We start from the raw sequence: 17448 nt of genomic DNA on the forward strand, positions 1-17448 counted from the left end.
GTTGCGATGGGAAACAGCGCAGGGATATGACGTCACAGCGCAGGTGCTTGTGGGACATGAAGTTTGTAGCCTAGGCCTACATGCCCATATGATGTCTATGTACATGCCCCATCGTAGCCCGACATCCAGGTTACACCACTTACAACGTCAGTGGGTCAGACTATTCGTTTTGAATTAGGCTACTACTTAATACAGGAATGATCTGATTACGCTTCTCTGGGAAGGGTTTTCAGCAGGTGTTCAGTCAATTTAGACATATTTTCTTCATTATAAATTTGTTGTGAGTCTGTTGCTCCCATTGGTTGCTCCCCACTGTTCACATAAATGGACACGAGTTGTTTCAATTGAGCTAAGTCATTAAAACTTAAAAATGAATAATTTAATATAAATGTGAGGTCACTGTCAAGTACAGAGGCTATTTATCTCACACTCTGCTGCCTGCCTCACTCTCACATCCTCAGCCACTTCAGGAGCTGCTGTATCCACAGACGACCATATTAAGTAGGCTAAGTAGGCTATAAGAATGCATAGCCTAACTACTAATGTGAACAACAATTTGCTGTGTGTAGCTGAGCCGAAGGCGTTGCATCACCAGTAGGGCGGAGCCAGGCTACCTCAGAGCCCCCAGGGCACAGAATTCTCACCCTTTTGTGAAAAGTGCACATCTTTTCTTACCTGATAGTCCCTTTGGCTGACAGATTTTTAGGAATGTTCTTATTTCAGTAGAAGGCCTAGTTAGTTTAGCTATATTAGTTCAGCAGTATCGAAATAAGGCACCGGAAAACTGTTAATGTTTCGATACCAAGTACCATCGAAGCATTTCAGTCGGTTCCAGAACCGGACCCAGAAATTCGGTACCCAGACCTAGGGGGGCTGCCACAAGAATACACATTTATCATCAGAAAAGGAGTCCAGTTTGTGTACGTATTCTATCATAAAATAAAATAAATAACTCAGTTAGATCAGGGCAGAGTTACCACTGTCAGGCTCTGTATAGCCTACATGTATTATCAACACAGCTGAGGCTTTACTTTTAACAGGGGCATGAAACGATGGGACATCAGCCCTCATCACCATCCCTCATCCTGTTTTGTGGAAATAGAGAGACAGTCACAGATTTTGTTTCTGTTTTTTCTTCATTAAAAAAAAATATTTATTTTTTGTTTCAGTCTTTCCATCAGACAGCTTGTGGTGATGACATGGATGTCACAGATAACGTCTCCAGGTAGGGTGGAGGGTGTTGCAGGCTCCTCTTTATAGCATGTGTGCAGTGGTGTCATACACATGGTTTCTGTTTGGCATAGTTTCCACAGAATGACTTGGCTTGTGCATAGCGGAGTGGGAAGCATGTAAGACTGGGTGTGGGGGTGCGGTGCCACCCCTTTTTTGTCAGAGCCAACTGTTGTGCATGATTCCAGGTGGCTGATTGCCCATGGTGATTTGGGATGCAGGCAGGGCGGATTAAGATGGCCTGGGGCCTCAGGCTACAGGTTGCTCTTGCCCCAAGGGGAGCCCCAAGGCTGCAGCCATATCCGGTCTGTGGGGGCCCCGGCAAGTGGGGGGCCCCAAGGCTGCAGCCATATCCGGTCTGTGGGGGCCCCGGCAAGTGGGGGGCCCCAAGGCTGCAGCCATATCTAGTCAATGGGGGCCCTCTGCAAGTGGGGGTCCCCAAGGCTGCAGCCATATCTAGCCTGTGGGTCCCCCCTGGCAGATGGGGGGGGCAAGGCTGCAGCCATATTTAGCATGTAGGGGCCCCCGGCAAGTGGGGGGCCCCAAGGCCACAGCCATATCTAGTCTGTGGGGGCCCTCAACAAGTGGGGAGCCCCTAGGCTGCAGCCATATCTAGTCTGTGGGGGCCCCTTGGCAAGTGGGGGCCCAAGGCCGCAGGCGTTTCTGGTCTGTGGGGGCCCCCGGTAAGTGGGAGGCCCCAAGGCTGCAGCCATATTTAGCCTGTGGGGGCCCCCGGCAAATGGGGGGCCCCAAGGCCGCAGCCATATCTAGTCTATGGGAGCTCCTGGCAGGTCGGGGGGCCCTAGGCCGCAGCCATATCTAGTCTGTGGGGGCCCCCAGCAAGTGTGTGGTGGGGGGGGGTGCCCTAGGCTGCAGCCATATCTAGCCTGTGGGGGCCCCCTGGCAAGTGGGGGGCCTCTAGGCTGCAGACATATCAAGCCTGTGGGTGGCCCCGGCAAGAGGGGAGCCCCAAGGCCGCAGCCATATCTAGTCAATGGGGGCCCCCTGGCAGATGGGTAGGCCCTAGGCCGCAGCCATATCTTGTCTATGGGAGCCCCCGGCAAATGAAGGGCCCCTAGGCTGCAGCCATATCTATTCTGTGGGGGCCCCCTGGCAATGTGTGTGTGTGTGTGTTGTGTGTGTATGTGTGGGGGGGGGGGGGGGGGGGGGGCTAGGCCGCAGCCATATCCAGTCTGTGGGGGCCCCCTGGCAGATGGGTAGGCCCTAGGCCGCAGCCATATCTTGTCTATGGGAGCCCCCGGCAAATGAAGGGCCCCTAGGCTGCAGCCATATCTAGTCTGTGGGGGCCCCCGGCAAGTGGGGGACCCTAAGGCCGCAGCCATATCTAGTCTGTGGGGGCCCCCTGGCAGATGGGTAGGCCCTAGGCCGCAGCCATATCTTGTCTATGGGAGCCCCCGGCAAATGAAGGGCCCCTAGGCTGCAGCCATATCTATTCTGTGGGGGCCTTCAACAAGTGGGGAGCCCCTAGGCCGCAGCCATATCTAGTCTGTGGGGGCCCCCTGGCAATGGAGGCTGCAGCCATATCTAGTCTGTGGTGCCCCCGCAGCAAGTATGTGTGTGTGTGTGTGTGGGGGGGGGGGGGGGGGGACCCCAAGGCCGCAGCCATATCTAGTCAATGGGGGCCCTCTGCAGGTTGGGGTCCCCAAGGCTGCAGCCATAGTATCTAGCCTGTGGGTCCCCCCCTGGCAGATGGGGGGGGGGCAAGGCTGCAGTCATATTTAGCCAGTGGGGGCCCCCGGCAAGTGGGGGGCCCCAAGGCCGCAGCCATATCTAGTCTATGGGAGCCCCCGTCAAATGAAGGTCCCCTAGGCTGCAGCCATATCTAGCCTGGGGGGGGCCCCAGCAAGTCGGGGCCCCAAGGCCGCAGCCATATCTAGTTTGTGGTGCCCCCGGCAAGTGGGGGGCCCTATGCTGCAGCCATATTTAGCCGGTGGGGGCCCTGGCAAATGGGGGGGCCCTAGGCTGCAGCCATATCTAGGTTGTGGGGGCCCCCTGGCAGGTGGGGGTCCTAGGCCGCAGCCATATCTAGTCTGTGGGGGCCCCTGGCAAGTGGGGGGGACCTCGGCTGCAGACATATCTGTGGGGCCCCCCTGGCAGGTGAGGTGGACATAGGCCGCAGCCATATGTATTCTGTGGGGCCCCCGGCAAGTGGGGGGCCCCTAGGCTGCAGCCATAGGTTATGGGGGGCCCTGGCAGGGGAGGGGGGGGTAGGCTGCAGCCATATCTAGCCTGTTGTGGGGGCCCCCTGGCAGGTGGGGGGGCCCTGGGCTGCATCTGCATCTAGCCTATGTGGGCCCTCGGCAAGTGGGGCATTAATCCGACCCTGGGTGCAGGGGAAGGTTTGGGGTGGCACCTCCCTCCTCATCCACCATTATCTGCATCGTGTAGCGGAGGCCTCGTCATATGGCTTTAGTGCATTCCAAGGGGAGGGTGGTGGTGGTGGTAGGGGTACAGTACCATTACCCCCCTCCTCCTCCTCCTCCTCCTCCTTCTACTCCTCCTCCTCCTCCTCCATATCATCCATCAGTTCCCAAACCTCCAGCACCCTCTTCTTTAGTGAGGTGCAGGACCAGGCGAGGATGTGGGCGCAGTTCCATTACCCGCTTCCTCCTTCTCCTCCTCCTCCTCCTCCTCCTCCTCTTCCACCAGTCCCCCAGAACTCCAGCATGTGTCATGGCAGTCTAGTGCCTCATGGTGACTTCTCATATGGCTCTAGTGCGATGCAGGTGAGGTTGGAGGTCCAGGTACAGCTGTAGGTGCCACAGGTCTCAGGGAAGGTGCGGAAACGCAGGACGTCAGGGTAGCGGCTCAGCAGCAACGTCCACAAGTGCAGCGCTTCCCAACGCTTGAAGGCCGTCAGGGTGCCGCGCAGGCATACGCTCAGCCCCACGCCTGCCTGCACGATAGAGGAGAGGAGAGGTGGGGAGAGAGGAGGAGATGAGAGGAGATGAGAGGAGAGGAGGGGAGGGGGCAAGGAGGAGAGAAGAGGTGGAGAGAGATGAGAAGAGGTGGAGGAGAGAAGGAATAAAAAACAACACATGAGGAGAGGAGAGAATAGGAGAGGAGAGGGATGGAGAGGAGAGAAGAGGAGAATTCAGAATTGTGAACTGTTTACATGTTGTTGTTCACATGGTTTCATGTTTACATCTTGTTTACATGTTTTCAAAGCGGAATTCGGTAACACTAAATTTAGTTCATTGGGAATTAAATGCCCCATGTTACAGAGGCCATTGTCTCACCTAAGTGTTTCCGGTTTTAGGCTAGTGTGGCGTAAGGCAGGGAAAGTACAGCAACTTTCTTTATTCCGAAGGAAAATACATTTTGGCCTCCTCATGGAAAGGGCTGTTTTAAAACGGGTCCTGTATGACATTACTACTGTTTGTACACATCGCTTTATAAGTCAATGTGATTTCTATTTCAAAACAACAGAGGTTGACCCAAAGTGCTTTACACATAAGTGACACATAATGAGAAAAAAACCCACATAGAACAAATTGTTAAAAAATCAATAAAAATATTAAATATAAAAAAATAAGCATGAAAAGCAATTGACACACAAAAATGGCTATGGTGTGTGTGTGTGTGTGTGTGTGTGTATGGCTATGATGTGCGTGTGTATGTGCATGCATGCGTGCGTGCTTGCGTGTGTGTCTGTGCCTGCGTGCATGCGTGTGTTACCTGTCTGATGTAGCGTTGCATCTCCAGGGTCTTTGTGGTCTTGGTGAACTTGACATGGTGCATCTTGGGAGAGCTGCGGGACCTGGTGTGCGGCCGGTAGTTCTCCAGTAGACCGCTTAATGGAGTATGGGCTGTCATTGTTCCCTTGCACTGAACATTAACGAGAGAGGGACAGGACATTATATGAAGAGCTTTTTTGCAAAATGATTTTGGAACACATGGAGAAATTGACATTTTTGTATTGGGCATTGCAGTGCATTGCATTGCAAAATGCACTTCATGTATAGTATGGGCTGTCATTGTTCCCTTGGACTGAACAATTAAAAAGAGAGGGAAAGGACATTATTACACGATGTTTACACAATTGTTTCCGAAGCTATGATGCAAAACGGACCAGATCATGGTCCCTGTCTCTGTCCAATCAGAGAGCGGGACAGGTGTCAAAATGGACAAGTATTCCAACCTTTACAGTGTTTCTGTCCAATCAGAGAGCAGTGCAGGGTGTCATAATGGTCCCTGTCTCTGTCCAATCAGAGCGGGACGGGTGTGTCATAATGGCCCCTGTCTCTGTCCAATCAGAGAGCGGGACAGATGTGTCATAATGGCCAACCTTTACAGTGTCTCTGTCCAATCAGCGAGCAGTAGTGCAGGGTGTCATAATGGCCCTACGGAATTTACAGTAGGCAGGTCACCAGACCAGGATAAGCTAGTTTCACGCTTCCGGGATTAGTGGGCGGGACTTAACGTTATTGTGCATTCCAACTTCCGGCAGCTGATCTACAATAACAATGGCGCAAACAAAGGCAAGATGTCACTGCTCGGTTCCTCTGTGTTCATCTAATAAACAACGCCAACCATACTTGAGGTTTCACGGATTCCCGACAGACCAAGTTGTACGAAAGATGTGGATCACTGCTATTAAGCGAGACGAAGGGGAAACCTTTAAAATAAAACAGGGAAGCACCTACGTTTGTAGCCGGCATTTCCACGAGTCAGACTACATTACAGGCAGTGATAGTGGGCTGCTAGCGCTGGATAATTTTGCGCCTGGTCGTCGCCTAAAAGTAAATTCTGTGCCCTCCCGCTTTGAGTGGTTGCTCTCACTTTTATATTTTTGCATAATGTTTCTGGTGAACACCCTGCTTCAGACTTGGTTGCCATTATTTTTTATAGGCTACTATACGTTGGCAAGCTTATGATGAGGTCAAGATGGTGTTTGTTCAGGAAAGGCTAAGAGCCACTGTACTATGGGGACAGAATATTAAATACGGCTTTACCGTACTCCAGGAGGATTCGGAGCAGCTGTTAGGAGTGCAGGCCCAGCAGGTTAGCGCCCTTGGTGTAATAGTTCAGGACGTTGCTCAGTCTCACGTGTTTGGGCATCTCACAAAGTGCATGATTTAAAGACTTCCTTTGGTAATACCTGGGTCAAATAATCATAATAAAATAAATACAATAAATGCAATAAAACAATCATATATCATGTTACATAATGTTACATACTTTGCTAATTGTTTTCTATGGCCATACCTGCCCAATCCCCCCAACCTTTAAAAAAAAAAACTCTTTAAAAACTTCTTCTTTACAAGCAGCTCAATTGGGTGGGAAACCGCCTAATCTGGCGACACTTATTGTGAAGTGCATGTGGTAAGTGCCAGTATTCCTAACTCCAGATATGTATATAACTCCAGAGTATTTTCAACACAGTTGAGAGTCAAAGTACACAGAGGAGTAAAACGTGAGTATAAAATTGTAGGCCTATATTAATTAGCCTATATGATGTCCACGTTTGTTATTTCCCACAATATGCAACATGTCCAGACATATGCGTTCTTTTTCAAAGAGTGATTCAATGATTCAATCATCATCATACAATGAAGCTACAAAATCACAGCAGTGTAAGTGCAGTGAAGGCAGGGTTTAAAATACACATAAAAAGTCGACCTATACTGCAAAATGTAGGCCATGCTTTGGACTTGTGATGTGAACACAGACCGTAATGTTGCCCAGACAATGTGCAAGTAAATCGCAGTATCTATTTAATCCGAAAATATTCCGCTTACCTGTGTGTTTAGATGCCATGATCAGGCGCTTCAGGGTTGTTGTTGCGACTTGTGATGTTAACTGCACTGACAGGCTGGCGCGGCACAACGATGGCAAATGGAGGCCGACAGTGAAGAGGGCCAGGCCAGACTGACAAGCTGACGGTGTCGGTGGAAGATACAATATTAGAGTTCTAGGTGTCACAAAGGATGGATGGCGCGTCATTATCAAACGGATCATTTTTGCGTCATCCATGGCGCTACCGCTCGAACGGCTCAAACCCACATAACCCAATAACCACTGAGATGGAATAATGGCCTTCTGGCGGGCCGTAGTTGACAGTCGAAGTAGGCTACTTGAAAATGAAAGACGACGAGACACCTACATTTCTAACGGAGAAACTGTTAAAATGAACGCCTTATGTTTGGATTTTTTTTGTGCTGCGCGCTGCGCAAACAACTTTTTGCCGAATTGCACAAAGTTCCACAATATTGAACGGTCACATTTGTAGGATTTTATGATCATTCTATGACGATATAGTGTGACATTTAATAGGATCATGGCCATCACATAAATGCAACGCTATTACCGTTATGTAGCCTATTGATTGATTACATACCCTGGCAAAATAACCTGTGCAAAATCACTGGACCTTACCAAAGTTTGCAGTTGGCAAAGAGCCAAATTTACAAACGTCAAATAACCAAACTACTCCTGAAATATCTTAATTGTCTTATGAAACCCCATATTGTAGTTATTTCCCTATAATTCGTATTTTTTGTTAATTATAATCAGATGTCACTAGCCTCAGGCAAACCCTCGCGCATTTTCTCTGAACTTCGTGCTCGCACACATTCAATTAGGCCTAACTTTAATTTAATTCCGGTATGAGAACACTTGAGACTGAGTACCAGAGTAGTACCAACCTACACTGACTCATCCGTGAAATATTTATAAATAGCGTAGGGACCGTTCTCATGTCCCTAGAGGCAGAGACATCTCTTCAAGATCCCTGATAGCCCAGCCATCTTTTAAATCAACACATTCATACAAATATCAGCTTTGTGTGGGCAGAAAGAATTCACAGCACATTCTGAAAACTGTGTTCAATTTTATTGAGAATAAGTAAAAGATGCCGTTAAACAAAATAACAAAGGTACATGAACATATGATACAAGAAAAAATAACAAAAAATAAATAAAATTCCTCTTTTAAAAAAGTGAAACACTGATGAACGCTATGCACCACTTACAAAAACAAAACAAAATAAAATCAAATAAAACTAAAAGGTACCGAGATCATCAGCATAAAAGATCCCCTGGTTGCTTGTCACAAAAGAGACTTTTATTTTAAAGAAAGACCTTCCTTCACCATAAGGGAGAAGGATCCTCAGTAGGAGTCTAAACATTCTCCTAGTCTTTACATGTAGGCCCAAGGAAGCCATTTTTTGACATAGATCTTTCATTTATTTCCTTGCACAGGCATGGATGAGATACATCCAGCCCCAGCACCTTTTTTCCTAAGAATGGACAAACACTAGAAATCAATAGGGAAGAAAACAAACAAAAACAAACAACGAGAAACGATGAAATGATTACAAAAAAAAGGCTCTTTTTTATTTTGACCCTGGGCACTTGGTGGCATGATACACTCAGGTTAAGCCAGAGCTCAGGCGATGACAATAGCGCGTAGGCGTGAGATGCCACTCCCACACATGCCTGCTGATACACACACACCTGTAACATGGTGAACTTAAAACAGCAGCAGCAGCAGTTCAGATATTTGCGCATGCCCGCCTGCAAAGAGCAGCAGTTTAAAAAAAATAATAATTATATTTTAAAAAAGAAAGTTTTTTTGTGTAAGGGCTGCTAGGTTACAGTACACCAGGTGTGGCATTGGAGGGGCAGCCTTAACTCTTGGCAAAGCAAAATGGCCGAGCGCTGGTCAAGTCACAAGTAAGAGGCAATTCAGAGGACACGACACAGTCTCAGTGGCATTCACGTTTATCTTTGTGAATGTCACTTTCCTAAACAAATCTTTGTATACTATACATTTACAAAACAGTGGTTAATTACAAAAGGAAAAAAAAGACATTTATGAATTGACAGTTGAATTGAATTATGACATGATGAAACGTTGATACATAGCCTATTGTTGATATTCTTGTCAAGTCTACAGTTGGTAATATATGTGGACTATACGCAGGCATAATTGGTTTGAAGCTGCTGTAAGTGACTTAAAGAGTAATAGAAGCTGTCTTGCATCCAGACATTCATTATCATAAAATCACTTTCATTGAAAAAATTGAAGTTCTGCAAATTGGGTTTATAACAACAATGTAATGCAATGTCTTCATGATCATCAATACATTATGTGCATTATTGCATGATCAATACAATATCCGTGCCAATTATCAATGGCTAAATGTGGACCATTGCTGTCAGTTTAGTTATTCTGTCTCCAAACCATTTCATTGCAAATCTGTGCCCTTCTGGCGGATGGAGCCGGGTGTTGTCTTGGCAGAGCTCAGGTCTACTCTTTATGATGCTTCACTTGCAGCAGCTGGTAAGGCTACATTGGCTACGTTCACATGATGCTTTTAATTCTGAATTAATAATTCCGAATTAAATAGTTCTGTCGAGTTTACATTGTACTTTCATTTAATTCCAAATTGTGAAGTGTTTACATTACTTTTTCAAAGCGGAATAAAGCTTCATTCAGAATTAAATTGAGTTCATTCTGAATTAAATGTCACATGTAAACGAGGCCATTCTCACAGCCACTTCCTGCAAAAGATCATGCCCAACATGTCGTGTTGCTCAACTTGATGAATGGCAGTGTTGCCAGATGAATGATAATTATCGTATTTGTACCATAACTTTGTCTATTTTGTCCTCTGTGCGATTAAAAAACCCTATGATGTACGACAATTTCAAAGTTTTCATTCAGTTCATTTAGATGCCTTGAGACAACAATTTGGGTCTTGTACGATAATTTCCTCCCCAAAAGCCCACAAAAACTATAGTTTTGAAGTTTTGGTACGATAATTCAGCATTTTCCATCTGGCATGGCAACGTCATTCAGAATTGGATTCAATAATATGTGTTGGGGCATTTCACAAGTACATGTAACAAATCGACTAGCCGGAGCTAAAACAAAAACAAACCAACAACAAACAGCACATTCTGTTCTATATCTTACTAGAAACTATTAAGGACAGCAGGGTTGAAACTTTCCTTTTTTAAAAAAGGTTTCAAAGAAAAGTAAGGCAGGTCATAAGAAATGCTACCGTGTTGTCATTCAGAATTGGTCAGTACACACAAGCAACATCTACTGTGTTTCTACCATTACACATCCAGAAGAGTTTAAAACAGTATAAAAAGTATACTGTGTCAAGAGACAAAAGTTGCGTTATATTTCTCATCGAGTAACGGTTACAAGATTTGAGGTCGAAAATGCTAAAAGACAAGTCAGGTCAAAACAATTCTAAAGCACTTTGTTATGTCATTGAGAAAAGTCTTTGTTTACAAAACAGAAAACTTGAAATCACATTTCTTGTACAATTGCTGGGAGGCTGCTGCATATCACATGAACTTTGGTTACCTGGGAACTCTTTAAAAAAAATGTAGGTCACTTAACGGACAGGTAGCTAGCTAAGCTGTGAACTGACAAAGAACTTGAGACCTATCCATCTACAGTGTAGTAAGGATGGCTGCATAAGTCAATGTTTAAGCACACACTGTATTGCTTCAGACCGTATAAACCTTAAGGCCAAATGTCTGAACCTCAAGCAAAGATATCATAATATGACGAAGGGAATCTGCAAAATATGTCTGATTCTGAGATGTGGAATATAGTTGAAGCTGTATTATTGAAGAGGCATGTGTTTTGAAGTAGCTCCCAGTTCCCCAGTTCAATGTAGTGCTGTATACAGTACCAACAGTACAGTTGTGAGGTTAGGTGCCCGTAAAGTAACAGAACACATATGGTCAGTTCTCTAGATTGGCCACAAGATGGCACTACTGCATAACAGCAGAGCGCTATTGAGTCTTCTGCGTTTCTGTGTGTGTCAACATCGATCCTGTGTACACCATTGCAACAGTCACTAAACCAAGCTGCAGCGGGCTCACTAAACTGCATTCTTGTCCAGTTTATCAGTAAATTGAAAGGAGAAGGATTTACAATCTTCAAGGGCTAAACAGAGGAGTATTAAGAGCTGTGTGACTTGCCTTGGCATTTCCAGACTACTGCAACTCAAACCCCTTTCAGTAAGGTAAGCCACAATGGGCTCTGGCACAAATATAAAATAACGGCTTTTGTTGTCGTAGTGGTTAACATGTGTAAAGCGGTTGGTTACTCTGAAGATAAGGAGGAGACATTTCTAATCCACGCTTTTCCTGCTCTAAAGCCCCAACAACATTACCCAACCCAACACCCCTGCTCCACCCTGCAACACACCCCAGAATTGAAATCCGTTGACAGAGAAGAAGAAAACACACTGGCGATAACAGTCCAATCAAACCAGCAGTTTGCGGTTGAGGTGGCTGCTTTAGTCCGTTCCGATGACATTGCCACTTCCGTAGGTTGCTCCCAAGATTCCTCTCTCAAACACACACACACGCACGTAGCTTACAGTTAGGTTTGTGCGCTCATCTCCGTGTGTGATTAAGAGTAAGGTCCATGATGTGGGAAAACAGTCAGCTGGCTGAATTTGTCACCTGCAGGGTCCCGCCATGAAAGGAAACGTTTCCATCAGTGGTGTGAACAATTGTGTGAACAATTACACAGAGCTACAGGGGAATAATAGTAGGGGACGAGTGGTTAACTTGGAGGGAGTGTGGGGGCTTTTTAGGGATTGGGGATACACATATACGTATTTATATACACTTTCTGTCCATATGTTCTGTCCGTCAGTTACAGAAAGATGCTTCTGGTGTGTGTGTGTGTTTTGTGAGTATGTATGTACTGTATGTGTGTCTGTGTATGTGTGTGTGTGTATTTGTGAGTATAAAGACCAAAATAACATCTTTCTCTCTCTCTCTGCGTGTGCTGTAAGGAGGTCCGTGGACGGTGAGGTGAGGTGTGCCATGTCACGTCTGGTCTCGTCATCATCCACCTCTGCTCACTTGCTGGCGACGGCGGCCGCCTCCTCTCCGCTGGGGAGGGCGCGAGCTGAGGCGAAGCTGAGGCCCACTTCCCTCTGGCAGTCCCCAGGGGAGGTGGCACCCGATGGGGGAGCCTTGGTGGTGGTGGCACCGGGGCCGGGCAGCGGGGCTGCTGGAGGGGTCTGGGAGCTGGTGGGGCTGACGCGGGGCTTGGTGAGCGTGGGGCTGGTAAGGCCGAGGCTGGTTAAGGCATCCAGGGTGCCGTCGGGGTCCACCATCACGTTGATCACTAGGACAAAGAGGAATAGGAAAGGAGGAGGAGGAGAGCCGAGTTAGTTTTGGACTGTGGTTGTGGTTGTTTCTGTGTGTATGTGTGTGTGTGTGTGTGTGTGTGTGTGTGTGTGTGTGTGTGTGTGTGTGTGTGTGTGTGTGTGAGTGTGAGTGTGTGTGTGTGTGTGTGTGTGTGTGTGTGTGTGTGTGTGTGTGTATGCATGCGCACATGTGTGTTGGGATGAACAATTATATAGAAAAAACATGCAATATGACAGCTGAAAGCATAACTAGCATACAGCAGAAAGCCTGCTAGAACAAGTCCTTTGACGTAAGTCTTTTACCTTGAAGCTGTTTCTCCACCCGTTTCAGTTCCAATAGGATGGAAGAAATTTCCTGATGAAAAAAAATCAATGAATTAGAGATGAAAAACCAAACAATGTGCAAAAAACAATTAATCAAAAAACATCTCTTCCCATTAACATGATAAACATTCCAGTCCATTCCAGTCACATAGTAATACCAATGAAGAAAAAAAAAAATCCAACCGCACAAGGCAGACTTGACGCCATTGTGTCATGACTGTGTGGTATCTCACCTTGTTGGTAGTCTTGAGGAGTGGAATGTCGCTTTCTGCTCGGAGCTTGCTCTCAATGTCATCCCAGTTTCTATCCTTGTCCTTGAACAATATCCTAGAAAACATGTGCGTAGGTCATTGTTATTAGATGATGATCTTTTTTAGAACGATGATCTTTCTTATAATTGTAAAAAAGTGATTATACATTTCAGCAACTAGGGGTTGCGGTTCGCAGATTTTTATTTGTCTACCAGTAGATAAAAAAAACTGTGGTTCACATGCTCAGCATACCTGATCTTAGCTGCAGTCTTGTCCACAGACTGGCGGATCTTGCCAGACAGCTGGGAGACGGAGTGCAGGAGCAGACTGTCCAACACAGCCTGGAGAGGATGGAGAGAGAGAGAGAGAGAGAGAGAGAGAGAGAGAGAGAGAGAGACAGAGAGAGATTAATGGTGCTTTGATTATATATTGATTGTGTTGTTTGCATTTGATTGTATTGCATTATACGTAAATCAAATGTTCACTTTTATATATCTATATGCTGAATGTAGCTTACAACTACCACAGTGAATTATACCCTTTTTAATGTCAATATCCCTATTTGGCATATTCATGAAGTCATAACAAAGGGTCTTACATCTTCTCGGTTCCAGGTGCGGCGGCGGTCGCGGTCGCGGAGGGCCTTCTGTGTGTCCAGGCTGTCGGGGGCGCGGGGCCTCAGCTCCACCGGCCGGCCGTTCACCTCAGGGGCCTTACTATGGATCACAGGGGGAATCTTCCGGAAGTTTAGACTCTCGTCAAACACGCGGTCCACCAGCTGTAGATCGAGAACAGGGGGGGGAGAGAAAGAGAGCAAGAGAGACCGAGCGGGAGAGAGAGAGAGACAGAGGGAGAGACACAGAGAGAGAGAGACAGAGAGACAGAGATAGCTGTGATTCTTGGCATGATTCGGTAAATGGCATGATTCGGTAAATGATGACCATGAAATAAATCAATGCAATTCATGTAATTTTAGTAGATAATCACAACTTGTCAAATATATTAGTAGATTAACATGACTAGATTATTGTATTAACAGATAACATTACAGATAATAGTAGTAACACAGTATTAGGACATAAAGATGATAAGACCAAATTCACAGGGAGGTGTCCCTGATGATAAGGTATTTGGCCACTGGCATTGCAGCAAACTGAATCTGAATCTGAACGCGTTGTCCATACTAGTCTCAGATCAGCTGCTTGTACGTTTGTAATCCTGTTCATCTGTGATGGATTCTGCGACTCTTAGATCCACAGTGGCAGTAAATGAATGTGGGATAGGCAAGATTCAGACATGATAGGAGTTCGTTGCCTCTCTCATTCACACACACACACACACACACACGTGGACACAGTTAGACACATGGGGGGATGGGAATGTGATGGACTGACACAGAGAGACCAACAGAATGATAGAAAACAAGAGACCTGGAAGATGGAAGAGGCAGACACTTCGCCCTTGGTCTGAAGGGTTGAGGAAGGGGTGAGAGAGAAGAGGAGAGGGATACACAGACAGACAGACAGACAGAGATTGTGTGTGAAACGAGGGAAAAAGACAAGCACAGAAACAAAGATACAATGAATGAACTATTCATCCGTCCAGTACATTTAGAGTACACTTATTTTGTGAATTGTAGAGGTTAACCTACAACTGGGCACCTTGTAGTGCACGTACTATGAAAGACAATCCATCCACAGGCATCAGAATCAAGATTATCCTCATTGAGTGAGGGAAAAATTCAAATGTGTTGGCCCTGCGTCAACCCAACCGTCCTCCTCCTCCTCCTCCTCCTCCTCTCCCCCATGTCATCCCCCACTCTCTGCCTCCTCCCCTCTCCTCTCCTCCTCAACTCATAGCATGTGTCGATGGCAGAGCTTTTTTGTTTATGTTGTTTAGACAGTAGTATATACAATATCCACCTATTTATCCACTGTCCAGTGCTACGCTGGAGGCGACTGGCCTCGTGTTTAAAATTGGAATTTTTAGAACGGGTGTAAATTTCAGACCCCCAGAGCCCCCTTTCTCCCCAGTAACCAGCCAGTCGCCTCCCCTCCTCCCTCCATGTCCTCCCACCTCAGTACCCCTCTCTTCTCCTCACCTCCTCGCGGGTGTCGATGGTCGATGATACTAGTAACCCCCCAACCTCCTTTCACCCCCAGTAACCACCCCCTGCTTCTCCATCTACCCCCTCCTCCTCCCCTCTTTGCACCCCTCTCCTCTCCTCACCTCCTCGCGGGTGTCGATGGCCGAGCCTGGCGTGGTGGCGGCGGTGCTGACGGTGGTGCTGGGTGCCGTGCCCGAGGAGCTGACCGAGTCGATCTCGCCCGCCACGTCGTGGATCTCCCGCGCCAAGATGGCCAGGTCCTTGGCCAGGTCCTGGCTGATCCTGCGCACACAGGGGAATAGCCTATTACGCTTCAGACGCGCTGCCTAAACAGGAAGCAAGCCGTCTGGCCTTCACACGTCACATCACATGCAGCAGTAAAACATTCACAGTGTTGCCAGATGGAAAATGCTGAATTATCGTACCAAAATTATCGTTTTGGAGGGCTTTTTGAGGGAAATTATCGTGCAAGACCCAAACAGTTGTTTCAAGGCATCTAACTGAACTGAATTACAATTCTGAAATAATCGTACATTATGTTTTTTTGATCGTACAGGGGACAAAATGGACAAAATGATGGTATAAATACGATAATTATCGTACATCTGGCAACACTGAACATTCACAACAGCATTCAGCATTCAAATATCATCACATTACAGCTAGTATAAAGTATAAAGCAGACGTACCAGAGTTGTATAAAGTTGAAGTAGAAGTACTGTTACATTATGTAATTACAACACTAATGGTTTCAACTTTGTAGTATCGTTCTAGTAGTGTTGTCATTACATCTGTATGAGTACTTCTACTTTATACAACTTTGAGCAGTACTGTAACAAACGTAATTACAACACAGTAGTATGATGTTACATAGTTACAACTACATATCATACTAGTACTAGTGTTGTAATTACATCACATTACAGTACTACTTCTACTTTATTTAACTCTGCAGCACAGCATAACCAACAAGCAATACTATAGAGAAGGCTGACTCATGTCCCATCCAGTATGCCCAATGAGATGCTCCAGCACTGGTCTTTACAATCACAAGAATGACAAGTAAGAAGAAATGGAAGCTCCACTGTGTATCTTACAAGGATTAAAAGCTGGTCGCTGAGGAAGTGCGTTTTCCAGAACAACTATATACCTCCTGTGGGGTAGAAAACCAGGTACAAAACTACTTTTTTCCACCAGATATTTGTAGCAAAAGTAAAAAGGGTACCAGAAAGATCCTTAGTTTATTGTATTGTTTTACTGCTTAGAATACACATCGTTGTTCTGCAAAAGGTACTGCTGGTGCGACAAGCTTTATGGCAGCTTAAGTAGTACACCGTACTGTGGTACCATTTCTCTGTTTGTATGAAAACTGGATTGAGCATCTACTATGCTAGAAGTTTTTTATATATATCCGTGCTTCAGTCCCATATGCCCTACTGGAAGGAGCATGAATCAGGCTCTCTACTACCATGGTGCTATTTTTTGGGAAGCCAGCACTAATCGCTATGAGGTTTTCTTCCCCACCAGAGTTGAAAAACATTTAGTAGAAGTGGGGCTATCAAAAACAGAAGCGCTACAAATCGCACCCTGGCTATTAATTGCAGCAAAGGTATTGCATCAAAGGTGATTTCATGTTAACTCCTCAGGTAATTGAACCAGGTTCTTCACATCACCACCTCTGTGCGTACAGTAGTATACTTTCATGACATGTTGTGAAAGAGTTATTTACTGAGAGTAAAGAAGCATGCAGTTCACAGACACTGAATATAGTAGGCTAAATATAGCAAGACATTACATGACAAGTTAACATGACAGATGTGCATGACAGATTTAGTAAGCATTACACACATGCATTGTAAATGTAATATTCATGTCAGTAGTGGAGTACATTGAGAATTAGTGTCAGGCTTGACCACTAGATGGAGCAGTTGCATGCGAAGTCAAACTCGAGCATTGACGTGTCACTTTTGGACTTCAGGAGAAACGCCTCTCTTGTCAATGTCTGACATGTCTCAGAGAGGAGAGGATTGCGGATGTACGTGTGTGTGTGTGTGTGTGTGTGTGTGTGTGGGGGGGGGGGGTGTTGTGCGGCGTTGTGTGTGTGTGTGTGTGTGTGTGTGTGAGAAGAAGGAGATAGAGGGAGAGAAAGAGAGAAAGACAGAGACAGAAATCCAGAGTGAGACGAGAGTGTATGTGCGAGTGGTGTGACCCTGTTCAACCCTGTTCTGCTGTGCCTGTCACCGCGCAGTATAACAGATTTAAGAGAGCGGTGCCGGCACAATACAGAGGTGTGCAATGTCCCCTGTGTCCCTGCATTACACAATGCAGTTCTGATCCGATCTGGGGTGGCAGGGTTTGGGTGGACTCCAGGCCAATGG

The 17448-nt window shown here is 46.3% G+C and overlaps 1 protein-coding gene across 1 annotated transcript in view; it reads right to left on the minus strand.

Annotated features, from left to right (window-relative positions):
• Positions 1–8310: 8310 nt before the first annotated feature.
• cep170aa (centrosomal protein 170Aa) overlaps positions 8311–17448 on the minus strand; it is a 100437-nt gene continuing 91299 nt past the window's right edge. Inside the window, exons 18-24 of the mRNA XM_063191201.1 lie at positions 15193–15352; positions 14394–14429; positions 13562–13741; positions 13216–13304; positions 12946–13039; positions 12692–12743; positions 8311–12366 (exon numbers count right to left, since the gene is read on the minus strand). Of these exons, the coding sequence (XP_063047271.1) occupies positions 12095–12366; positions 12692–12743; positions 12946–13039; positions 13216–13304; positions 13562–13741; positions 14394–14429; positions 15193–15352 (883 nt within the window). The 3' untranslated portion in view covers positions 8311–12094. The remainder of the gene's footprint in view (positions 12367–12691; positions 12744–12945; positions 13040–13215; positions 13305–13561; positions 13742–14393; positions 14430–15192; positions 15353–17448) is intronic.

The sequence above is a fragment of the Engraulis encrasicolus genome, chromosome 24, assembly GCF_034702125.1.
Source record: "Engraulis encrasicolus isolate BLACKSEA-1 chromosome 24, IST_EnEncr_1.0, whole genome shotgun sequence".
Classification (NCBI taxonomy): Eukaryota; Metazoa; Chordata; class Actinopteri; order Clupeiformes; family Engraulidae; genus Engraulis; species Engraulis encrasicolus.